This window comes from Chlorocebus sabaeus, chromosome 8, assembly GCF_047675955.1.
Source record: "Chlorocebus sabaeus isolate Y175 chromosome 8, mChlSab1.0.hap1, whole genome shotgun sequence".
Taxonomy (NCBI): Eukaryota; Metazoa; Chordata; class Mammalia; order Primates; family Cercopithecidae; genus Chlorocebus; species Chlorocebus sabaeus.
Genome location: NC_132911.1, coordinates 127,716,467 through 127,743,751, shown reverse-complemented (window position 1 = coordinate 127,743,751; position 27,285 = coordinate 127,716,467). Strand labels below are relative to the sequence as shown.

Below are 27,285 nucleotides of genomic sequence, written 5' to 3'. Positions count from 1 at the left end.
TGCTTTATTGATAGTAACAACTTTGAGTGGGAAAGAAAGGGAAGGGCATGAGGAATTATCACAAGTAAGATATTGACATAAACAAATATGGCAGACTGAAACCATTGTTAGCCCCAGACACTGGCTTCTCTGTATCTAAACTTGTTGCCCTGTAACTTTTAGTCTCTTCTTACTCTTATGTGGGCTGGGCTAGTAAGTTGTATTGGTCAACAGAAGGCAGCAGAAATGACTTTTGCCAGTTCCAAGCCTACACCTCAAGAGACCTTCTGTATTTTCACTCTCTTAGAACCCTGCCATTGCTACCATTGGAACAAGTTCAGACCAGCCTGATGGAGGATCTGGTATCATGCAGAGGATAGCCGGTCTCAGCTGAAGCAGTACTAGGCCAGGCTACCACCAGCCAACTCCAAAACTAGTCAGCAGAGCTGCCAAATGACTACAGAAATATGAATGATGCATTTGCAACTATCTGGGATCAGCAAAACTATCCAACTAATTCATTAGCAATAATAAATGTTTATTATATTAAGCCACAGATCTGGGGGGGGTATTTGTTACACATCATTGCTAACTGATACAGCAAAACACATGCAGAAGCCAGCTTGTTTTGACTTTTTGTTGGATAGCATAAGAACCACCTTCTGATTTGAGACAGACAAGAAGCTAAGATAATGAGCACCTTGATGAATCACAGAGCAGGTAAGAGACAGCTCCTCATGTCATTCCTGAACTGTGAGCGATATGAGCAACTTCACTCAGGAGATTGAAGACCCGAAGCTTGTAGAACCATGATCCTGGCCTGATGAAGGCTGAATAGTATCAGCCTTCTATGGCCAGTCCCTCTATGGCCAGCACTGCCATAGAGAAAACTGAGCTGACATAGTCTTCCTGCCTTAGACTTTGCCTGCCTGTAGACAGTGACTATGTCTTACTCTCCTCTCTTCTCCTAGCACCTGCAGAGGTGTTTGGCACATAGTAGATGTTCAGCAAATGTGTGTTGACCACTGCATCCATACTGTACCTTCTCTTTGGAGGAGCTGAGGGGACAGGAAAGATAGAAGCATCATCATGGACCAAATCTCCTCTTGGTCCTTCCTGGTGAGAAGGCTCCTCCTGTGGTGCTTCAGTGTCACCTTGACTATCTGGAGAAGAAAACAAACGAAGAAAATCCTGTGAAATTGACACGTGGTGGCAATCAAACCTCTACCATAAGTAGTACAAGGAGACTAGAAGGCAGACTCTACCAGCATAAAACTGAACATCTTATTGGCAGAAATGCCAGATACATCCTTCATTTTTCTAAAACTTATGCATCTTCTGTTTCCAAAAAAGAACAGATTTATGTGGCTGGGATTGTGAAAAGAAAAATCAGATTATGAATCTAAAGTGTAAACTAAAAATAAAATCCTAAGAACCCCCCGCCCCCCCACCTAAGGGGACCCCAGAAAAATCTTAAAAACTGAGTTTTTGCTTGGGTGTGATGGCTCACGCCTGTAATCCCAGCACTTTGGGAAGCTGAGGTGAGTGGATTACCTGAGGACAAGAGTTCAAGACCAGTCTGGCCAGCATGGTGAAACCCCATCTCTACTAAAAATACAAAAATTAGCCAGGCATGGTGGCGGACGCCTGTATTTCTAGCTACTTGGGAGGCTAAGGGAGGAGAATCGCTTGAATCCAGGGGGGTGAATGTTGCAGTGAGCTGAGATCACACCACTTCACTCTAGCCTGGGCAAAAGAGTGAAACTCCATCTCAAAAAACAAAAACAAAAACAAAAACAAAAAAATAGAAAAAAACAAAACAAAAACCCTGAGTTTTTGGCAATGATGAGACAGGAGGTCAGGCATACCTCGTTATACTTCCTTTTTGTGGTTCAGACACAACAACTGACCAGAATTAATGTTAAAATAGAGATCATAAGACTGACAAAATGGACTCTTTGTGGCAATAAGATACCAAATTACAAACAGAACCTAAAGTCATGACAGGCAAAGGTTAAGTCATGCACTCCTACACTTTAAAAAAAACAAACAAACTATGTTCTAACTGCCACAGGTTTTTCTTTTTCTCTAGCAGCTGCACAAGCACCAGCCTCAAGATAAGCAATAAACAATTTACTGCTTGTCCACCACTGACAGACACTGAATAACTGACTCCCAGCCCCTGTTCTATAAGCTATAACTACAGCTTTAATTAGACAAGAGACTGACTTCAATGACTTTCTCCTGATAAAAAGATCACAGACAGGCCGGGCTCAGTGGCTCATGCCTGTAATGCCAGCACTTTGGAAGGCCGAGGCAGGCAGATCATGAGGTCAAGAGATCGAGACCATCCTGGCCAACATGGTGAAACCCCATCTCTACTAAAAATACAAAAATTAGCTGGGCGTGGTGGTGTGTGCCTGTAGTCCCAGCTACTCAGGAGGCTGAGGCAAAAGAATCGCTTGAACCTGGTAGGTGGAGGTTGCAGTGAGCCCACATTGCGCCACTGCCCTCCAGTCTAGGGAGACAGGGGGAGACTCCGAGACTCTGTCTCGAAGAACAAAACAAAACAAAAACCCACAGACCATAGACTGGTTCTGGCTGTTTAAAGAGTCTGCACACTTGAGTGCTTTTGTTTTTTAAAAAGATCTTTTTACATATAGGGCCTAATTCTAACACATGTAAATATTAAGTCTCCACCCCAAGGTAAATATTGGTCATATATAACATGCACGTGTGTTTAGTACACACGCATCAAGACCACCTTCATGAATATTCATAGCTCCTCCTGTAACCTGTAAATATTTATATCTGGCCAACCCTTTCAGTTTGAATTCCTGTCTTACTCTTCCGTTTCTTGAAGTGTCTGTCTCTGCGCTCTGTGGGAGGCTATACTTCCCAGACCATCAACATGGGCACCTGGCAGGCTGTAACCCTTCATAAAAAATATAAAGTCTACTTTCTAAATTTATAAATTGTATGGTTTAACAAAAGCCATGTTTCAAGTCATGACCTTGCTGCAGTGGGACTTCAGATGCATCATTTATTCTCTGAGCCTCATTAGCAAAATCTGATGTGCATGAGCATCATCTAGGAAGCTGCTAAAATGCAGATTCTGATTCAGTAGGTCTGGGTGGGGCCCAAGATTCTACGTTTCTTTTTATTTTAATTTTTTTGGAGACAGGGTCTTACTCTGTCTCCCAGGCTAGAGCTGGAATGCAGTGGCAAAATCTCAGCTCACTGCAGTTTTGAATTCTTAGGCTCAAGGACCCTCCCGCCTCAGCCTCCTGAGTAGCTGGGACTACAGGCACACCCCATCACATCCAGTGAATTTTGTCTTCTTAACATTTTTTTGTAGAGACGAGGGGATCTCTCTATGTTGCACAGGCTGTCTCAAACTCCTGGGTGCAAGCTTCTGCATTTCTAACAGCTAGATGCCAGACGAGGTTATTCCTGCCGTCTGCAGGTCAATTTTGAGTAGCAATGTGTGATATTCTGAAAAGATGGCCAGTCCTAATCTCTGAAGCCTGTAAATGTTACCTTGTTTAGAAAAAAGGTCTTTGCTGATATGATTACATTAAGAGTTTTGAGATGAAGTGATCCAGGTGAACCCTAACTGCAGTCACATGTATCCTTAAGGGAGATTTTGCATAGACAAAAAAAAAAGGTGGCAATGTGACCGTGGAGACAGAGATTAGACAGATGCTGCCACAACCAGAAGCTAGAATCGGTGACCAACAGATTCTCTGGAAGGAGTGAGGCCTGTGATTTTGGCCCAGTGATACTGATTTCCAGCATCTGGCCTCCATAACTGAGAGAACACATCTGTCTTCTTCTAAGTTACTGAGTTAGTGGTAGCTTGTGACACACTAGTCTAGGAAGGATCAGTTTCCTAGGAAGCCCTATGAAACAGTACACATGTATTAGGAAACTTAAATGAACAGACAATAAATATATTCCTTAGAGTCTTTTCCTCTCCACCCTAGATTCTAATTTAATTCATCTGGAATGTTGCTGGATGTCGAGATTGTTGAAATTCCCCAGGTGATCCTACATGTACAGCAAAGCCTGAGAACCGCTTCTCAACCAGACTTTCGGCAAAAACAAGAATGGCTGAGCCTTCCTAATAAACCGAGAGACTGCATGATGTGGTTCAAAGACCTGAATCCAAAAGATTTGGGTTCAAATTCCAGTCCTTCCACTTTCTAGTTCTATGATTTGAAGGAGTTACTTCTCTCAGCCACGTATTCTTCATTTGTAAAACAAGGCAAGCTTAACATCATTTACCCCCACAGCTTTGTCAGGAAGATTAAACGATCTGTATGAAGCCCCTAGGTTTACACAGGGTCCATGGTAGACATTCAAGTCTATGGATTCCCAGTTGCATGACTTGAGCAAGTCACCCAGAATTTCTTGGCACTTTTTTTTCCTTGCCCATAAAACAAAAGAATTAGGCAAGAAAAGTGGTTTTAAAATTTGTTAAAGCAACAGAATCCTTTTATAAATGTAAATTGATATGGAACTTCAGTATATAACACAAGCCTGTTTATATCACACTGTTTTATGTTCCATGGAGGGGCTTCCTGCAGACTGTCACAGCCACCACCTTCAGACACTCCTGAAGCCATGGTTCAGAATCCCAGGGATCCAGGGGACTCACTTTTCAAACCCATCCATTTAATACTTTCTAAGGTACCTTCCAGCTTTGATGCACGTTGGTTCTCTGATTTTAAACAGCAAACCACACACAACAGTACTGCATCCGAAGAAACACAGCCATGTCTAGGGAGCTCATGCACATAGACCAGGCCTTGTAGGTGCTCAGTAGCTACAGAGAGGATCTCTGCATGCATGGAAGTCTGCTTTTATTACCCTTTCACTCAGGAAATAAAGACAAGCCCAACACCACAGACTGCCAGAAGGAATGCCAGTGCCTGGCTGTGCTCCCTGAAGCAGCAAGACAAAATACCTGCTCCCCTCCTTGACTGCAAGGGCCTTCAGGCTGGGCCGTGCTGTCAAGTTTCAAGTTTCCAGTGAACATTCAAAGACACCTTCTATATGCAAGAAAAGGTGCTAGGTTAGGTGCGGAGGATGCAGGAATTAGCAAATCACGTGCACCTCCCTCTAGGGGCATACATTCTGTACATTCTGGAGGGTGAGACAGACCTCGAGGTAGAAAGGCAGTCAGCTAAAGCTTCTTCTACAGCATTCATTCACTAATCTATTGAGTTACTACTTTGTTCTCTTCAGTCTCTCACCATGGAGCATCCAGGATGACCTTATAGAAAACAGACCGTGTCACTTTTCTTAAAACCCCTTAATGGCTTTCCATTGCACTTAGAATAAATCTGAAGTCCATACACAATCTGCAATTAGAGACCTGCCCCATCTGGTTCTGCCCACGCTTCCTGCCCACGTGGCCCTCTCACCCACTTCATGCGCTCTATCCACAAGGCCCCCTTTCAGTTCCATCTAACCTCACAAGCTCTCTGCTGCTTGGAATTTTTCACAGGCATCCCTCCCCCTGCACTGCTCTCCTCCCTGCCCATCGCCCAGTGGGCTCCCTCTCATCCTTAAAGTTGTAGCTTAAATGTTACCTCCCCGGAGAATTCTTCTCTGACTGCACTGAGAGACTCCCCAGCAGCCCACTGTCTGTTTTGGGTTTTTTTTTTTTTTTCAATAGCACTTTTCTCAACTTGCAGTGCCATTAGTTACCTCAGCCATAGTCCCAATAGGTAACAGATGGTATAATCAGAGCAAGATGATTTGAGGACGTTTTACAAAGATGTTTGTATAGGAATACCACAAAGGGTCTTGTCATCATCTGGGGCTCGCAACAGCCAAGCTGTTGCCACTCCTAGGCACCCCGCAAAATTAGCAGAGAGAGCACAGTTACTGGAACCCCAAAGGAAAGGAAGTCTGGTGGGGTCAGCCTCCCTGTGAGGAGCAGTGACCCTCCTGTAGGTGAGGGACAGGGTCACCTGGAGCCTGACTCATGCTCCTCCCTCCCACACCTCCTGCTGGGGCACCCCATTGGCCAGAGCCAGCCCGAAGGCAGAGGGTAAGAGACCTGGTCCATGCCCCCATAGAGGACAGAGAGCAGCTGGCTAAGGGTGGAGAATAGATCCAGAGGGGCAAATAGAAAAGTCCTGCACAGAGCTGTCCTCCCCTCGGACCATCCAGTCTTTGCCATTAGATTCCCAGAATTTAGCCCAGGGCTGACACTTAGACATTCCACTAATACATTTTGAATAAATGAGCAAATGGATGATTGTGAGAGGTACCCAATAACTATTTGTTGTGTAACTAATGGCTAGGTTAGGGTAGGGTAAAGAGAATTTCAAGAATTTAAGATGTAACTACGATGCCTCAAAATACACAGATAAAAAAGCAAGACTTAGAAAGTTTTCAAACATTTCACCCCAAAAAGCCATAACTTTCCAGGCCAGGTCAAGAAGGCGAGACCAAAGTCTCTGTTCTGTGGGCTTTGTTTCTTCAGTCTCCCACAGGGCTGGCCTCTGGACAGCAGGATGGATGCTGTTTGCTTTCTAGGAAGGGCCGGATTCCTCCCTGCCCTGTTTGCTTTGTGGGCTGCAGACTCTTGAATGAGCCACAGGAGCAAACTCCTCCTCTGAAATGCCTGTGGTCAACTGCCCTAGGTATCAGCTAGCTTCTCAGGGAGGGCTCTTAACTGGTGGCTGCCCATGGGGTAGGAAACCCAGGCTCTGATGTAAGACTCACCTGGGATCGGGAGCCAGCTTCTCCACTTACTAGCTGTGTGACTTGGGGCAAACCACTTGCCTTCTCTGAACCTCTGTTATTAAATGGGAGCAACAGAATCTACTTTTCAGAGTCATGAATGATGTATGTGAAGAAAAAGCAGCAGAGACCTATTAAATATGTCATAAATACTAGTTATCATAAGGTCCTAGAGGGAAAGGACGATGCCCGATTCAACCTTGTGTCACAGGGCCTACCACAGTGTCATAGTTTCAAAGACACCAGGAATAACCCCAAAGTCTTTTCCACCCACTCCCTGGTACAGTTTCACTGAATCAACAGGGACTTTTAAGCTTTAAGCCTTGTCCCCACTGAAAATACAATGTCCCTCATTTTCTATCCAAGGCTCTTAATCATTATCAATACCAGTGTGTAAATGAGTTTCCATACTTTTCTACCATAAGGATAGGTTCTACCTGAGGGCAAGGGGTGAAGTTGTTACAACATATGGCTACAGGACATCTGCAGTAGATGGCAGTGCAGCAGGCCCCCCAGGAGACAAGAGGGGTGAAGATTAACGAGACCCACGGCACGATTTTGATTTAGGAATGGTCCAGAAAACTAGCCTTGAGCTGGTTTTTAATCAAGGCTATGCAGCAGGAGAAGTCTCCAGAGGACCACCCCATCTGTCCACTTGGAAACCATTGATCCAATTTGATTCAATAAACACTGAAGATCTACCCAATGCTGGGCCTGGCCTCTACGGATGCAGTTCATGCTATAACTCAAGACTTTGCCCTTTTGGAGAAGGAAGTAGCCCATTCTAAGAGCAGAAAGTGAGACAGCCCGGATTTACATCCCAACGCTGTTGCTTCCTGGCTGTGTACCTCCCATGCTCAGGGCCGGCCGGCTTCATGGATATGCGGTCTGTGCAGCCATATGGGACCCCAAGCTCAGAAGAACCTCATTGCACTTGACTTAAGCTCTGCTGTCACCATCTTGACACTTTTAATAACTCCTTAACAACAGCTGTGCATTTTTATTTTTCACTGGGCCTTGCAAATTCTGCAGCGCCTCTTCCACATGTTATTTACTCTCTCTGCATCTCTGTAAACTCATTTGTAAAACCAAGGTGACAATAGCTACTGGGAAGAGGGTGGAAGGATTCAATGAAATGATGTGTGTGAAGCATCCCCCACAGTAGCTGCGATCCTCTTATTTTCAAATTCCTGCTTGATCCTCCCCACAGCTGTGTGAGATCAGCCCAGTCACCCACATCATGACATTAGACAAAGGAGAAGCTGAGACTCAGAGCCACCCATCCTAGGTCACAGGACAAATAAGAACAGAAACAGAGTTTGAACCCTGCTGTTGCTTTCTCACGGAGACCCCTTCCATCCCCACTCACCTGTTTGGCCCAGATGACCAAGGGCCTTGGGGGTTATCTTGGGCCCACACCTGGGACTGGCAAGACCTAAAGGGTCAGGAGCCAGCACACTCACACTCCCCCTCACTCCCATTGAGAGGGAAATACATTTTCAGCCAAGCAGAGGTCCCCTCTGTGACACTCTCAGGCCCCAGTGGTCAGCGCCCCACCCCCAGCCTCACCTTTCGCAGCCTTGTTGGCTAGGATTAACCCCTTCTCTGCCTTATTTCTCTTCTTCTTCAGCTTCAGCCCAAACATCCCCTTTCTGAAAGAAGAAAAAAAAGAAACAATAATAAAAACTGAGTCATTCAGGCGTGTTAGGAGAAGGTAGACACACAAACACACTGAGCTTCCTGAAGGCCATCAGCCTCCTCATCCACCCAGGATGGGGGCAAAAGACAAGTGTCAGGGGCACCCAACAAGCTCTCCAGGGAGCTCTCCTTTTGCAGAAACCACAAAAATCCCCCCGGAATTGGAATCATGAGGTCCACCTGGAATTGCATGTAGGTGAGGCAAACTGAATACTAATAGCACTAGCTGACATTTCTGTTTCTCCTGGCTCACCAGGCACTCTGCTAGACATAAAAAAGCAGTCACATTGTTTAATCACCACAGCAAACCTCTCCTGCCCATCTTGCAGATGAGGAGCCAAGGCCCAGAGAGGCCAGGCAATGTTTCTAAGGTCACACAGTTCTGAACATCAGAGCTACCACTGGATCCCAGGCCTGCCTGATTTTAAAGTCCAGGGTCTAACCACTGGGCAACCGCAGCCTGTCTGCTCCCTTCAGCAAAGTGAACACTGTCACCAGACCTGGGCTCTTGAGACCAAGGTCAAGAAGGCCGGGAACTTGCTGAGGTCCCACCACAAGCGCACAGCTCAGCTGATACATGGCACATGCCCAAAATGTCCCCTGCTATTATCATCATTAGCCATGAGCAGGAAGCCATTTCTAAGCCTCCTTCTCCCCGCCCTCCACCTGCCCCCAGATGGAGTCTTGCTCTGTTGCCCAGGCTGGAGCACAGAGGTGCGATCTCAGCTCACTGCAACCTCTACCTCCCGGGTCCAAGCAATCCTCCTGCCTCAGCCTCCCAAGTAGCTGGGATTACAGGGGCCTGCCACCATGCCTGTAAGCCTCCTTCTCATCACAGGATGCTCCCCAGTCCATGGTCTCTGACAGATAAGAGCATTCCTAATGCTCTGCCAGCCTCCCACAGAACCCCTTTCTGAGCTAGGGGACTGCTGAGAACAGGGCTCTGGGACACAGATGGATGAAACTGGGCTGGAGGAAAAGTCCTGGCCTTGACGCAGGCAGACTGGCCAGCCTTGGAGAGGGGAGAGGAAGGAATAAGGAAGTGAACATTTGGAGGCAAAGGGAGGAGATGGCAGCAAAGGCTCAAACCCCGTTCAGTGAACATCTGTGGGCCTGGAACGTGAAAGGTAGTGGAACAATCACAGTCTCCCATTTTGCTTATATGTTTAGGACTTAGGATGGTGGAGTGCAGTGGTTAAAATCAGCCTCCACAGTCAGACTGCCTAGATTCTAATCCCAGCACTATCTCTGCAACTTTCAACAAGTCACTTAGTCTCTCTAACCTTCAGAATCCTCAGGTGTGAAATGAGATAATAAACGGAAAGCATTTAGCACAGTACCTGGAACATACTATCTGCTCAATCAACCTTAATTATTCTTATTGTCCTAAGGGTAGGATTAAGACCAGTGAGTGGAAGGTACTAGGAGATAGATGTTCACTCAACTCTTGCACTTATTCTATTCACTGATTTGCTCACTTATTCTATGTATGTCCTGCTTTAATTCAGATAAGGAATTAAGGAGCCCCCACATCAGTGCTGTCTGAACAGTGGAGTGAACTGCTTTGGGAGGAAATGAGGTTCCTATTACTGGAGGTGTGCAAGCAGAGGTCTGAACACCACTGTTAAATGATGTTGTAGGGAAGACAAGCATCAGAAGGGGGAACTGGCCTAGGGGAATTCAGGGGTCCTTTGAGATCATGAGATACATTAGGATGGAAAAAATGGACTCTGAAAGCTCCCAGATGTGGACAGGACCCCGAACTCCTTGGGCAAGACCAATACCTGCCTGAGCCTCAGTTTCCTCCTGTGTATAATGGAAATAACTGCTCTACAGGATTGTTGTGAGAATAAAATGAGGTAACGTAGCAAAGCACCTCAGACAGCATCTGGGATATAGAAAGTGCTAAATAAGTGCTCTTGTTGGAGGTAGCATTTTCCCCTTTGATTTGCCATCATCCTCTGATGAGAACATCATCCTACGTCTCCCAGCGATCTCTGGAGAACATACAGAAGGACAACTTCCAATAACAGTTTTCACTATTCTGTTTTCAAGGGATGCTTCCCAAGCCAGGGACCTAAAGCCAGTACCTTCCCAACCCTGAGTCAGCATTTGTGGTCCCCAGGTGCCCCCTGCCATGAGCAGTTCAAAGATGCAGAATCTCACGTTCCTGGGAACCTGGCCAATGGGCTCTGGAGGCTGCTTGAAGCAGCTAAATGACTTCCATCTATAAATAGGGAGTTGCTAATAATAAAAGACAGTATCTGCCAAGGGAGACATAAGGTTCCTTTCGGGAGCTGACATCCTCATCATGGGTGGCCTCAGCTTTCTGAGTTCTCCTGTAGGGAAGCCAGTGCCTGAGGCATTGGGGCATGGCTGAAGATGCTGTCATGGGCCGGGGAAAAGGAAGAGATGTCCCACCTCATAAAGACAGGCACCCCTGCCCTTCTGAAGCCAAGAGCTCTGAACCCTGCTGCCCATTGGAGTCACCTAAGGAAGTTTACAAAAGTACTGATGTCTCAAACCAACTTCAGAGATTTTTAGTTACTCTAGGGCAGACCCAGTGTTGAGAAGCAGTGGTCTAGGCACAGCTCAGGCCTCCTGAAGAGTAAGTCAAATACACTCCCAGGAATGCCCAAAGGATTTACAACCAGCGTGGCCCTCTTGGGTGGGCTGATGTTAGTATCACAAATACACAAGGTTGTTTGCCTGAAACTGTGAGTCAGTCATCAAGGGCACACCCAGCATGACTCCCAGCATGAAAAGGTTTCTTGATGAAAATTGATTTCTTCTCCACAGCCTTGTGTCGTCAAGCAGTAAGAGGAGGCATGGCTCACCAGCCCAGAACGATGGTGCCACTGGCAGATCGGGCGGTAGAAAATGAGCCCGTTACACAGGGCTCAGCTCGGGCACCTGCCTGAATTCATTGTTAGCTCTAGAATTTGGGGTTGGATACTTAACTCAGATGCATATTTCTTCCCATGTGAGACAAGGACATTTCTTACCCAATTCACAGGGTGATATTAAAATAGAAAACAATGTTTGTCAAGTGTAAAGCATGCTACAAAGTGTCACAATATTGATAACAAGGAAATGTGAGTTTAAACTTTTTTTGTTTTGTTTTTGTTTTTTGAGACAGAGTCTCGCTCTGTCGCCCAGGCTAGAGTGCAGTGGCGTGACCTCAGCTCACTGCAAGCTCCGCCTCCCAGGTTCACACCATGCTCCTGCCTCAGTCTCCTGAGTAGCTGGGACTACAGGCACACACCGCCACGCCCGGCTAATTTTTTGTATATTTAGTAGAGACGGGGTTTCACTGTGTTAGCCAGGATGGTCTCGATCTCCTGACCTTGTGATCCGCCTACCTGGGCCTCCGAGTTTAACATATTTTTACACCTGTATAAAGCACTCGCTATGTGCCAGGAACATCATTTTACACACATTGTCTCCTAGGATCTCCACAGCATGCCATGAGGAAGATGATATTATGATGCTTTCTGACAAAGGAGGGGCTTTCAGGGGTTTCCAGACAATGTATTGGGATCAACCATCAAATCAGGAAGACTTACCTGGTAAGTCACTAGGCAGCTGCCACCACATCCCTGACCTCCTCTACTCTGTAGAGAATTCCAGCATGAGAACCCTCCCACTTCACAAAAAGTATGGGGCTTTCTGGTTTAGGATCATAATATCTTCCCAGGGTCATCCCCAAGAAAAGGCAAGAGGTACACAGGAACCCCCATACCAACCTGGTCTCCTCAGGGTGAAAGCTACTGCGACTCCGATATCTGTATCCAAACAATAAGAGCATTAAATGAGGTATGCGTTAGATTTGCTCAGTACGTTCAGGTGGCATCAGTGTTTAACCATAGGGCCTGCACTGCAGGGAGGCAGCCAGCCTGGCACAAGAAAGGGGGACTGGACTGCTTGAGTGTGGGTCTCGTGCAGGCCATTTTCTAACTATGTCACTGGAGCTGGCCCTGGGACCTCTCTGAGCTCCAGGCTCCTCTTCGTTCCTCTTGTTCAGGAAGTGGCCATAAGGTTAGTTCTGCTTTTTCTCACTGGGATGTTACACACATGACCTTATTGATCCCTCATGCTGAACTATTAAAAGCTCTACACATAGCTAATTTAATGTCATGTCCGTGGCTCGGCAGAGCCAGGATTAGAAAATTGCTTGCAGCCAGGGTTGCCATGTGTTCTCCCACTTGTGTCACCAGATTCCCCTTCTGCAATCACTTTCTCCACCTTCACTGCAGAATGGAGGCAGCTCAGGCCAAATGGCCAAACACTAAGTTACTTGTGTCAACAGCATGCCCAGTACTGGCCCATGCTGCTCTCTTCTCTACCTAAGAGGACTCAGGATGCAGGTTACCCGTGCACCTCACCTTCCAAACCCAAAACCATAATACCCAGTATGGGGCAGGGGGTGGGGGGACTTTAGCTGAGAATTTATTTATGTGAAATCATTACAAACTTTAAAAACTATATCTATATATTTGATGAGTTCTTTTCATCCAAAGAATAAATTTGTATATAATGAGGTCTATCTTAAAAACAAAACAAAATCACAAATTTTTTCCACCATTCAAAGGTTATCTAAAGAGCCTTTGGGTAAAGTCCCAGTAGCCTGCTGGGAAATACCTTCTTGAGGATGCTCTATCTGGGTCTTCATCTTTCTAAGACTGGGATATATTCATTAACGGCAAACCACTACACATAGAAGAGGTTGTGTTGCAGAATTCAATAGAAATTGTTAAAATATAAAACCATGTGACACCCTGCCTTGCCATACCTCTGTAAGTTCTCTCTCTCCATGATCTTCCTGTCAAAACTTACTTATTCAATGTTCTATTTCGTTAAGGCAATGATACCCCAACTTTGGCTACACATCTAATCCATATGGGGGTAGCTTTCTAAAACTGCCCCACACTTGACCAGATCCCATCCCCAAGAGTATGATTTCACTGGTCAGTGATGGGACCAAGGCTCAGTGGTTTTTAAGCTCCCCTGGTGATTCTAATGTGCAACAGGTTTACAAACCCCTGTGGTTAAGTAGATACTACCTATGAGCTGTCCTCTCAGAGAGAAGCCTAAAGGAAATTTAAAAGAATTTCTTAACCAAAAGGAATGATTAAATGTCTTAAATTCAGAACCTTTACTAGATACATTTGGGTACACTGCACTTTATAATCCACCTCCACTTCCTTTCCACTCAACCTCAACCCCTACAATTAGCCCACAAAATTGGCTACCTTCTCTACTTATACACAGGATTAGCTCAGCCTTGGAGGAACAGAATGCTCAGGTTCAGGAGAAAAAGAACAATCCTCTTCTGGATGAAAAATGTCTCAAGCAAGGCTAATGGCCTGAATGGATGGGCCCTGGCTCCCAGTCTCACGGGAAGCAGTTCATTCTTGCCTAATGTGTTTTGAAATCCTTTATCTTGTTGTGATAGTAGGTGGATGTTTCTGTGTTAGCCCCTCATTTTGTACATTATAGTCTCCTCAACCACTATAATGAGCTTCAAATATCACAACTCAACAGTGATCGAGAATCTTAATATTTCACCTGCAACAGTCAGCTGAGTCTAGGAAATACACCTCCAAGGATGCTAATTAATTTCTCTTCCTGTGGCTTCCCTGAACCAAGAATGACTCAGGAATAATTCAGAGCTACACTGTGTAAAGCCCATCCCCGTTAAGCCAGCCTCTCGTAGCCCTTCAGAGAAATTTGCTAAGTGTTCAAGGGCAAAATGGCAAGAGAGCAGGACTGTAGGACTGCCCCAGGAAAATGGAGGCCTTCTTCTTGCATGCTTCCTGCCCACACTGGGGCATGCCAACAGTGCCCATGATAGAAAGAATCCTCCAAGGGTTGGGGGATCTTTTTCAGCCTGGGGTCACTGGCCTCCATCTTGTCCTGCTCCTCGCCCTCTACAGCTAAGCATCAGCACATCACACATGATGGGGCTGTTTAAAGTGCGAGGAAAATAGAAAAACAAATATTGGCAAGTCAACAGTGCAGTACAGATAGGACTACTAGATGCCCCCACTGCAGCCTAAAACTTCCTCTCGCCTGGGCCCCTAACAAAATGGTTCACCTTTCCTGTTCCATCTTCTTTATATCCAGGCGAATTAAAGCCCTGCTCTCCACTCTCCTAAACATCAAGAAATCAACCTTTAAGCCAAAAATAGACTACAGACCACTTCTTAGCACTTGGAATAAGCAGATCTTTCTCCCTTTGTCCCAGCATAAACGAATCTTCAAACTCCCATCTTTTTTAGGCTTTCTGCTTTTCTTCACTCCCCAAACCTTCTTCCTCCCATATATTGCTTGATTATCTTTTGGTGGAATTATTAGAATTCGGCATTAGGTTTACATTCCTCACTTGGGAAGGGCTAAGGTCCAAAGCTTTTATTCCCATGTAGTCTTTCTTCCTTTGGGCCTACTTGCCCACAGAACATTTGTATTCTACCTTCTGCTCTGCTGTGCAAGTGGAAGTAACCACTGAGCAGGGCTTCTCCTCCCTGCAGCTGAGTGGGCAAGTCCATCTGATTCAGAGGGAAGTATTCGAAAATCAATCTGGACTCTAGTCCAAGCAGCTTCCTCAAATTGAGCTTCACCAGCAATTGAGGTAATATTTTGATCCTTAGTGGATGCCTGGGTTTCTTTCTCAATTGGTTTTGAACGTCTAGGGTAAAGAGAAGGGTATGGTTATAACCTCAGGAACACCAATACACTGACTAATAACAGATCTTATTACAAATGGGAATCATTAAACTTCCTACTAAGAGAGGATCTATGAAATTCCTCTGAACCTCATTTTTTTTGATGCTGTGGACATTGGAAATAGGAGAATGGGTACTACGTTAAACTAAATTAAACTACTACCTTTGCTGCAGGATTGTCAGAGCCTTGTACACTGTGACTCTCCAAGAGGGTGCTGTTGTATTCAGACTTTTCCAAATGGATTTGAGCACCACAACTTTATCATTAAATATCTATTAATATCTTCAAGAACACTACTTAGTAGTGCAGAGAAGGAGAATCCTGAGAACTTTCAGTGTTCTTTTTTCTTTTGAAGCTTTCCTGAGATGAGCAATGATCAAGGATGACTGAGGAAATGGAGGAACTCAGGACATCTCTCCCATGCATTCCCTCCTCTGTGTCCACAAGGCTCCTGGTGCTAGTTCAGACTTCACTGGACTTTCTGCTTCTGTTCTCTCCCTCCTGAAACCTACTCTCTATTCCACAGCCATCTTTGCAAATCAGAAGAACAGAGAATTTTCTGAATCTCACAAACAATATTTACAAAAGTCCTTGAGTCAGTATCATACCAATATCATAAAATATCATATCATATCAGTACACAATGTAAGTTGTCCTCTGATATTAAAAAAAAGGAGACAGGATTCCTGCTACTTCCCTTCTATTTAACATTACACTGGAGGCCCTGACCAACTCAATAGTGTCTGTCTAGTTGAATTAGTAACTGAATTTAGCAGAATACCTGGAATCTCTGGGACACATTTAAAGCAGTGTGTAGAGGGAAATTTATAGCACTCAATGCCCACAAGAGAAAGCTGCAAAGATCTAAAATTGACACTCTAACATCACAATTAAAAGAACTAGAGAAGCAAGAGCAAACACATTCAAAAGCTAGCAGAAGGCAAGAAATAAGTAAGATTAGAGCAGAACTGAAGGAGATAGAGACACAAAAAACCCTTCAAAAAATCAATGAATCCAGGAGCTGGTTTTTTGAAAAGATCAACAAAATTGATAGACTGCTAGCAAGACTAATAAAGAAGAAAAGAGAGAAGGATCAAATAGACACAATAAAAAATGATAAAGGGGATATCACCACCGACCCCACAGAAATACAAACTACCATCAGAGAATACTATAAACACCTCTACGCAAATAAACTAGAAAATCTAGGCCGGGCGCGGTGGCTCAAGCCTGTAATCCCAGCACTTTGGGAGGCCGAGACGGGTGGATCACAAGGTCAGGAGATTGAGACCATCCTGGCTAACCCGGTGAAACCCCGTCTCTACTAAAAAAATACAAAAAACTAGCCGGGCGCCGTGGCGGGCGCCTGTAGTCCCAGCTACTCGGGAGGCTGAGGCAGGAGAATGGCGTGAACCCGGGAGGCGGAGCTTGCAGTGAGCTGAGATCCGGCCACGGCACTCCAACCTGGGCGACAGAGCGAGACTCCGTCTCAAAAAAAAAAAAAAAAAAAAAAAAAAAGAAAATCTAGAAGAAATGTTTAAATTCCTGGACACATACACCCTCCCAAGACTAAACCAGGAAGAAGTTGAATCCCTGAATAGACCAATAATAGGCTCTGAAATTGAGGCAATAATTAATAGCCTACCAACCAAAAAAGTCCAGGACTAGGCAGATTCACAGCTGAATTCTACCAGAGGTACAAGGAGGAGCTGGTACCATTCCTTCTGAAACTATTCCAATGGATAGAAAAAGAGGGAATCCTCCCTAACTCATTTTATGAGGCCAGCATCATCCTGATACCAAAGCCTAGCAGAGACACAACAACAAAAAAAGAGAATTTTAGACCAATATCCCTGATGAACATCGATGCAAAAATCCTCAATAAAATACTGGCAAAATGAATCCAGCAGCCCATCAAAAAGCTTATCCACCATGATCAAGTGGGCTTCATCCCTGGGATGCAAGGCTGGTTCAACATACACAAATCAATAAACATAATCCAGCATATGAACAGAACCAAAGACAAAAACCACATGATTATCTCAATAGATGCAGAAAAGGCCTTCAACAAAATTCAACAGCCTTTCATGCTAAAAACTCTCCATAAATTAGGTATTAATGGGACATATCTCAAAATAATAAGAGCTATTTATGGCAAACCCACAGCCAATATCATACTGAATGGGCAAAAACTGGAAGCATTCCCTTTGAAAACTGGCACAAGACAGGGATGCCCTCTCTCACCACTCCTATTCAACACAGTGTTGGAAGTTCTGGCCAGGGCCATCAGGCAGGAGAAAGAAATAAAGGATATTCAATTCGGAAAAGAGGAAGTCAAATTGTCCCTGTTTGCAGATGACATGATTGTATATTTAGAAAACCCCATCGTCTCAGTACAAAATCTCCTTAAGCTGATAAGCAACTTCAGCAAAGTCTCAGGATACAAAATCAATGTGCAAAAATCACAAGCATTCCTATACACCAATAATAGACAAACAGAGAGCCAAATCATGAGTGAACTCCCATTCATAATTGCTTCAAAGAGAATAAAATACCTAGGAATCCAACTTACAAGGGATGTAAAGGACCTCTTCAAGGAGAACTACAAACCACTGCTCAATGAAATAAAAGAGGACACAAAACAAATGGAAGAACATACCATGCTCATGGATAGGAAGAATCAATATCGTGAAAATGGCCATACTGCCCAAGGTAATTTATAGATTCAATGCCATCCCCATCAAGCTACCAATGACTTTCTTCACAGAATTGGAAAAAACTGCTTTAAAGTTCATATAGACCCAAAAAGGAGCCCGCATTGCCAAGACAATCCGAAGTCAAAAGAACAAAGCTGGAAGGATCACGCTACCTGACTTCAAACTATACTACAAGGCTACAGTAACCAAAACAGCATGGTACTGGTACCAAAACAGAGATCTAGACCAATGGAACAGAACAGAGCCTTCAGAAATGATACCACACATCTACAGCCAACTGATCTTTGACAAACCTGACAAAAACAAGAAATGGGGAAAGGATTCCTTGTTTAATACATGGTGCTGGGAAAACTGGCTAGCCATAGGTAGAAAGCTGAAACTGGATCCCTTCCTTACACCTTATACAAAAATTAATTCAAGATGGATTAAAGACTTAAATGTTAGACTAAAACCATAAAAACCCTAGAAGAAAACCTAGGGAATGCCATTCAGGACATAGGCATGGGCAAGGACTTCGTATCTAAAACACCAAAAGCAATGGCAACAAAAGCCAAAATTGACAAATGGGATCTAATTAAACTAAAGAGCTTCTGTGCAGCAAAAGAAGGAAACTACCATCAGAGTGAACAGGCAACCTACAGAATGGGAGAAAATTTGTGCAATCTACTCATCTGACAAAGGGCTAATATCCAGAATCTACAAAGAACTCAAACAAATTTACGAGAAAAAAACAACCCCATCAAAAAGAAGGATATGAACAGACACTCTCAAAAGACATTTATGTAGCCAACAGACACATGAAAAAATGCTCATCATCACTAGTCATCAGAGAAAAGAAATCAAAACCACAATGAGATACCATCTCACACCAGTTAGAATGGCGATCATTAAAAAGTCAGGAAACAACAGGTGCTGGAGAGGATGTGGAGAAACAGGAACACTTTTACACTGTTGGTGGGACTGTAAACTAGTTCAACCATTGTGGAAGACAGTGTGGCGATTCCTCAAGGATCTAGAACTAGAAATACCATTTGATCCAGCCATTCAATTACTGGGTATATACCCAAAGGATTATAAATCATGCTGCTATAAAGACACATGCACACATATGTTTGTTGTGGCACAATTCACAATAGCAAAGACTTGGAACTAGCCGAAATGTCCATCAATGATAGACTGGATTAAGAAAATGTGGCACATATACACCATGGAATACTATGCAGCCATAAACAAAGATGAGTTAATGTCCTTTGTAGGGACATGGATGAAGCTGGAAACCATCATTCTCAGCAAACTATCGCAAGGACAAAAAACCAAACACCGCATGTTCTCACTCTTGGGTGGGAATTGAATGAAGAGAACACTTGGACACAGGAAGGGGAACATCACACACTGGGGCCTGTCATGGGGTGGGGGGAGGGGGGAGAGATAACATTAGGAGATATATCTGATGTAAATGACGAGTTAATGGGTACAGCACACCAACATGGCACATGTATACATATGCAACAAACCTGTACGTTGCACACATGTACCCTAGAACTTAAAGTATAATAATAAAAAAGTCAATTGTACCTTTTATACCAAAAACAAAGAATCATAAATCAAAATTGGAAATAAAAGATTTTATAATAGCATCAAAATTCAAAAACTCAGGAATAAGTCTAAGAAATACAAATAAGATCTATACTCTGGAAATTACATAATAAGATGAATGAATGAATATTCTATGCTTGTAGGTTGGAAACTGCAATGTTAGAAAGAGGTCAAACTTCCCCAGTTTGATTTGGAGATTATTTACTATATTTGTTTTGTAAAAATTTTCAATTCATACACTTAGGATTTGTGAGTATGGCTTTTTATGTTTATATGTTATGCTTCAAGATTTAATTTTTAAAAAGAATAGATTTTCAGACTGAACACCCTGGCTTTGAGAATCAGTTCAGCCACATGCTAATTATGCAACCTTGAGTAAATCCTTAACCTCACTGTGCCTCAGTTTCTTCATTTGTAAAATGGAGGATGAGTTATGTCTCTCTTACAGGATGATCAAGGATATCAAACGAGATAATAGAGACAACATACTGTTTGTAAACACTAAAGTGTTACATCCTACACATGTTAATTAAATTTAAAAACCAACTCAACCTACTATGAATGTCTCTTAGGGTTCTCCACACTATAGCCTCAGTTCACCAATGCAGCACTTGACCTTCAAACCCTGTACTCCAGTCTGATGGACAGCTCCTCCTAAACTCATCACACTCTCTTGTCCATGCTCACTGTAGGCCTTCCATTGAAGGCGACTTCTCCGATCTCTACCTAGCAACACCCAAATATTTCTCCTAGGCCCAGCTCATCTGCCTCCTTTGATGTGATATGTTCTCCAATTTTGCAATGAAGCAACAAGTCACTCATTCCTCTGGACTCCACTAGCAGTTTGTTCTTATCTCTATTATATACTTATCACATGGATCATTACAGTTACTTGAAAAAACATCCTTCTCCTTTATTAGATGCTGAGATTTTGAAGGCAACAATCATGCCTAGTTTACATACGCACCCTCAGTATCTAGCACCATGCCTGGCACATAGCAAGGCTCAATGAATATTGGATTATGGATAGATGAATGGACAGATGGAGTCTACAGATAGAAAGCTCCGCAATAATTCAATGGAAGTTCTTTGGTCCTATTTAAAAATGTATCATATAACAAGAAAAGAGTTAAAATCATTCCAAGTCTGAGAACACAGGCAGAAGATAATAATCCTAATATTAATCTTAGAGCTGGGGAGAAAAAGGAAATTGTTCACTCTGGGTCCTGAAAAACAATTTGTACTCTGTTAATAGAGCAGCAGATCTGGCTGTCACCCAGCCTCAGTCTCCATCCATTTTTTTAAAATCATTTCCTTTTCTAATGCAACCTCCTTTTTTCTTTCTCTTCATCATACCTACTTTTTTTTTTTTTTTTGAGACTGAGTCTTATCTGTCACCCATGCCAAAGTGCAGTGGTGGGATCTTGGCTCACTGCAACCTCCACCTCCCAGGTCCAAGTGATTCTCCTGCCTCAGCCCCCCAAGTAGCTAGGACTACAGGTGCCCGCCACCACACCCGGCTAATTTTTTGTATTTTTAGTAGATATGGGGTTTCAACATGTTAGCCAGGATGGTCTCTATCTCCTGACCTGGTGATCTGCCCGCCTTGACCTCCCAAAGTGCTGGGATTAGAGGCGTGAGCCACCGCACCCAGCCCCTAGATACCTTTTATTGGTTGGCTATTTCTCTACAACCAGTTCCTTATGGTCATTCAAAAAAAAGTTCACAGAGCCTTGTTGCGTTCCAGGCACTGCACTAGGCCCCACCATTTTGGTCAAGAAGAGATGAAATAATAAAGTCATTTCCATGTCTGTCTTTGTGCAGAATGACTACAGAACAAAGGTTGAGTTCAAGTAGGAGCTGGAAAACATTCAGTTGTTTGAATTGGGAAGGATTCTAATAATAAAGTCCAGGTGCCTCCACCAAGGGTTCAGATGTGGGAGGAAGAGAGGGAAGACTGAGTATGTAACCAGGAGGCCCAATGTGGCTACCACCACTCCTCTCATACTTAAGGGGATCCATTTTTATGTTTTATATATTAAGGAGTTTGAATAATATGTGAATAAACTTAAGTTTGAAAGTTTGAAAATCACCAGTCAAAACCAACCTGTTCAGCTCGGGCACCGTGGCTCACACCTGTAATCCCAGCACATTGGGAGGCCAAGGCGGGCAGATCGCTTGAGGTCAGGAGTTCCAGACCAGCCTGGCCAACATGGCGAAACCCCGTCTCTACTAAAAATACAAAAAAATTTAGCTGGGTCTGGTGGTGTATGCCTATAATCCCAGCTAATGAGGAGGCTGAGGCAGGAGAATCACTTGAACCCAGGAGGCAGAGGTTGCAGTGAGCCAAGATTGCCCCACTGCATTCCAGCTTATGCGACAAAGTGAGACTCCATCTCAAAAACAAACAAACAAAACAAACTAACTAACTAACTAACCTGTTCATTAAACAGATAGCAAAATTGAGGTCCAGTCTAGAGAAAAGAAAGAACCAGTTCAAGGTCATAAAATCTGTTCATTGGAAGAGCTAGTACCTCTGGATGTTCCCTTATCCTGTGTTTAGCCACTAGGAATGCTAAGACCTGAGCAAGCATCAACCCCCTACAACGCTTCCTCTCTAAACCTAAGCCAAGTGACCTGTGATAACAGATACACTTTGAATCCCATTCAGTCAAAAATTGACTTTTTTTCCAACAGCGTTTTACTTCAGAACTCCTGTATATTACATAAAATGTTCCAAGGGGTTAAAAGTGATAGTCTAATTATTTTTCTGTGTATACTAAAGATGTATGAAAGGAAGTTCATATCTGTTAAAAGCAAAAGCAGTTCAATGTTGAAAATGAATGACTATGTTATTTCAAATATGACCTGCAAAGGATCTGACTTTCTTTGCATGTTTGAGTTCTTTAATAGCTTCTATAACCAAGAGGAGGAAAAATTTACTTCACTCAAGCTGATTAGTTCCAAGAATAAAAGCTTTAATTAGCAGAGTCAAATGAAGCTCTCTAAATCAGTTAAAACTTGCAAAATAATGAGGCAACTCAATGCAATTGCTCACAAACAGCTTCCAATCATCCATACCTCAGACATGACTTTTAAAAAGTCTCCACCAGAAATTTATTGCTTCAGTTTTCATTGATGTCCTGCATAGAAAAAAATAAACCTGAAGGCTCATCTGTCAACCCATGCAATCAAACATAACTTTGAAGGCATTTTGGAGAGGCTTTATAAAACAACTTATCTTCAGTGAGCCTTTTGTGTGAGATTTACAGGGCCCCCACAACAACAGAAGCCCATCAAACCTTCTCTCCCTCTCTGCACCAAGGTTCTGCTCAGGTTCTTTATAAATTACTTTTGCAGAAGCTGAAGTTGGAGCCTCTTGTACAGGGGGAGGAGCTCAGTCCTGTCAATTTCTCCAGGAGTCACTATCCTTGAGATTTCAGCCTCAGCTCAGGGTCAAGATGTAATGATTCCCAACACACAGGAGCTTCCCAGTCCAGTCCTCTCAATCTCAACTTGGAAACACGAAAGGAGGTCTAAAGTCATGCCTGGTCTCAGGCCTTGAACTCAGGGAACACAATAAAGATTTGCTACTGAAGATGATAAACTCACCAACTGCACAAACAATGAGGAACGCTTCATTGATCCCCAATCTATGATGGGAGCAAAATCAGAAATGGAGAAATCCATATATTGAACTTACACATAAACGTGACGCAACACTTCCCGTACCTGCTTAAAAGCTCAGCTTACAGAGAGACACGTGTCACGCATGTAAAACAAGGAGAAGGATGGAGCCAAGACCCTGAGTAGATACACTGTGCCTACAGGTCCTATTCGTACAATGCTTTACACTCCTCCAAGCACTCTGCCATATATGGAACTCTAGCAGTATTTTCACAGAATGCTGGGTAAGACACAGGCCCAGGTCTGGTTACCCTCTACCTCATATAGTGTGTGTGACCCAGAGCAAAATGCATAACTTCTCTATGCTTGTACTTCCTCATCTGTAAGATGGGTATCAACTAGTACCTACCTCATAGAGTGCTAAGGATCGAGAGTGAGTGTGTGTGTGTGTGTGTGTCTGTGCGTGTGTATCACTTAGCTCCTGGCATATGAAAGAAAATAGTTACTATTCTTATTTGAAGACAAGAAAACAGGCTCTGAGAGGTTAGACAACTTGCTCAAAGTTACCCAGTTATGAATTGGCCAAGCTGAGGGCAGAGTTGGGTCTTCTTGTTACTGACTGAATGCTTCTCCTTCTACACCACACTGGGGTTGAGCCAATATACAGTTGTTTGTTATATATTTGATAATAAAATGGATGACTATGTGTGTTAAATATATATTAAATATATAATATATATAATAATAAGATGAATATATTTGTTAAATATATCTAACTAATATATTCATTCATTTTATTATCATTATTCAAGTTGCTCTGGGACAGTCATCATAGCTACCATTCACTGAACATGTAGAATGAGCCATGCATTGGGCTAAAGGCTCTATATACCTTTTTTTCCACTTCATCCTTCCATCAGCCATCTGAATGGGGCATTTAATCTCTTTTTCAGATAAGGAAATTGTCGTCTAAAAGGTTAAGTAAACTGCCTAAGGTCTCAAGGCTTCAGTAAAACCGTGACCTGTCAGATCTCTCTTCTGTGTTACCTCCCAGATATCAATCACAGCCACCATTTTTCAAGCACCTAGTCAGAGTAGGGTACCATCCAATCCCCACTTACTAAATGCAGAACACCTCACCTCGGGGAGGTTAGGGAACTTGCCTAGAGCCACACAGCAGTCTGACACCCAAGCCCAGCCTCTTTGCCCTCTGTCTGCATCCTCACCCATGATGGCCCAGGTTTCTAAGGACAAGCAGAAGAGTGGCATCTCCAAGGGCTTTCAGAAGCCCAGGCTGCAGCAAAGGGTGTGGACAGAGTTCAGTAATAAGAAACAGAGCAACAGACCTCACCTCGACCAGCAAGGTTCCTGACTGTGCCCAGAAGCACTCATACTCACCAGCTTCCTGGACCCCAGGAGGTTGGCCCAGCAGGAAGGGCAGCAGCCACCACTGTCTTGGAAGAAGGAAAGCTCCCCTTGGGAATTCAGCGGTTCAGTGGAGCACAGCAGGCTACCTCCCAGGAAATGCCCTTTCTGTGTGTGTGCGCCTGGCAGCTCCCTATCTCTGTTTGAAATTGAGTGCCCTCTGTTCGGGTTGGCTGCCACAACCCGACTCTGATCAGCAAACACAGAAGCTCAGAGCAGATCTTGAGAGGAGGGGCCGCCAATAGGTTTTATTTCAAGTCAGGTGCAGGTAATTACAGGTCGATTAAGACTCAAAAGAGCCCTAGCTCCAGACAGTGTCAATGCGCTGGGTCCAGCCACCATCCAGACATACTTGGATTTTCAATCATGTTCACGACCCCTGCTCATGATTTTACGGTTCATTTCACTACCATGGTTAACATTTATTGAATGCTTTACTTCCGGCAAGTTCTAGCTACCTTTACAAGTGTTATCCTATACAAGCTCCACAACAGCCTTCAAAGGCAGTATTGTTATTGTATCCAATGTACAGATGACAAAACTGAGCCACAGAGAGATTGGCAAGTGCTGGGATTTGAACTGAGGCCACCTGGCCCAGAAGCCTGTGCTCTCTAGCCCTCTAGCCTGCTGCCTCCACTCTGTGGCATATCTTTGGGACCTGTATTCTGAGGCTATTTCAAAAAGGTAAAGTTTATCAGGGAGAAAAATGAATAAAATAAGTCATTTGGATGGGTCGAATACCTCTGAAATCACCACCTGTAGTGAACTGAATGGCGGTGCCCCTAAAGATATATCCACATGTTGAAACCTGTGAATGTGTCCGTATTTGCAAAAAGAATCTTTGCAGATATAATTAAGGATCTTGAGAAGAGACTCTCCTGGATTACCCAGTGAACCCTACATCCAATGACAAGTGTCCTTTTAAGGTACATAAAAGGAGAAATCACACAGAGAGGAAGACACTGTGAAGATGGAGGCAGAGATTGGAGTGATGCAGCCCCAAGACAAGGAACAAAGGAGCCACCAGAAGCTGGAAGAGCCAAGGAAGGATTCTCCCCCATGGTCTTCATGATCCTGCCAACACTTTTGACTTCAGTCTTCTGACCTCCACAACTGTGAGAGGATGATGCTGTTTGAAGCAGCTATGTTTGTGGCACATGGCCAAGGCTGTCCCAGGAAAGGAATACGCTGCCCCTTGTCCAGTCCTCTAGCACTTCTTTATGGTGTCATGGAAAAGGAAATGCTGGGCACTCTCCATTGTGCACCTTTGTGTTTTAGGTATAGTGTTGGTACAAGAAGAGGACCTAGCGGTGAGGGCTGAGAGGCCACCCCTGTGGGTCGGTAATTGTATAGGAGCCTCTAAAGTGCAGAGCACTGAGGTAGGAGGCAGCATGCATTGTGGGGAGGGGTTGGGGAGAAGGTTCTGCAGGTGCAAACTAAGCAGTTAAATAGTAGCTCCCGAGGCAGCCTCATCAACATCCCCCACTGAGCTGCCATCCTCCACTCCATACGTATCATAAAAAGACACACAAAGGAAGGGGCCTGGGCTCAGGGGTTCACAGACAGAGTGGGTTCCCTAGTGCATCCCTTCCTGCATTTTCCATCATGATAAAATTGATTCCACTCAGAATCAAAGATGGTCAGAGTCGTTGAATTCCAACCTCACATGTTACCACTGGGGGAAGTGATTATTTAAAAGATGAGGCGGTCCAAGGGTACACAGCTGATCATGGCACTGCAAGAGCTGGAACCCCTAATCCAGTACCCATTCAAGGTAGCCAAGCCTCCTTCCCTTGTCTGCTGTTCTTTACATTCCTCACAAAAACAAGATCCCATGGCAACTCTTATCAGAGCTCAATAACCCCACGGGGTCCAAAGCTTTCCAAAGTTCAAATCCCTCTTCCCAGAATTTAAGTTTATTTCTCCCTTTATTTTTCTGCAGAATTATATCCTTACCATGATGCTACTGTGTGTGATCCAGATACAGTACACATATCAACAGAAATCATCTGGCTACACAGTAGACATTTAATAAAAAGGATTATTGATGGCACAGCACAGGGAAATACCAAATGGACAACCCTGTAGCCTAATCTCTCTGCTACATCTCCTACTGCATCCCTGTGGTTTGCTCTGCTCTGGCCACACCACCTTCCTTCAGTGACTTGACTGGAACATGCTCCCTCCCTCCAGATCTCTGCCCATGCTCCTCTCTGCTAGAATCCAAATGCCCCTCACATACCTCTTTCTCTGGTTAACACTGTCCCATCCTTCCTGGGCCACTTAACATCACGTTCTCAGAAAAGTCTTCCCTGATCTCCATGCTTTCCTCATCAGACTAAGCAGGTCCCCTGGCTCGACGTAAGCTCCCCAGGTTCCCAGAGCTTTTTCCTTTTATCACTCATCATAGTTTGTAATTTTATTTATGTGATTTTTTTTCCATTACTGTTCACTTTCATTATTAGACAAAAAGTTTCATTAGGGCTTGAGTTGGTTTGCCCTTATCACCCCAGCAACCAGCATGTAGTAGACATATGTAATTCATTCCTAGGTTCACTCCACAAACGTTTATTGAACAAAACACCAAGCTGGTACAAATAAACGTACAAAAAGAAACAGACAAAACTACCGCCCATCAGGAGATTAGAGCCAAACAGAAGGGCTACAGTCAACACTTTGAGAATTACCCCATTACAAATCCCCTCCATGTCTTTCCTTTCCCTCTTTCCCAGTGCTTGTGCCTTAAACATTTAGCCCT

General features: G+C 44.0%; 1 protein-coding gene across 1 annotated transcript in view; it reads right to left on the bottom strand.

Moving 5' to 3' along the window:
* The window catches only part of FER1L6 (fer-1 like family member 6), a 266,543-nt gene that overhangs the window by 158,570 nt on the left and 80,688 nt on the right, over positions 1 to 27,285 (bottom strand). The window contains exons 2-3 of the mRNA XM_038000171.2: positions 8,308 to 8,390; positions 1,022 to 1,142 (exon numbers count right to left, since the gene is read on the bottom strand). Of these exons, the coding sequence (XP_037856099.2) occupies positions 1,022 to 1,142; positions 8,308 to 8,383 (197 nt within the window). The 5' untranslated portion in view covers positions 8,384 to 8,390. The remainder of the gene's footprint in view (positions 1 to 1,021; positions 1,143 to 8,307; positions 8,391 to 27,285) is intronic.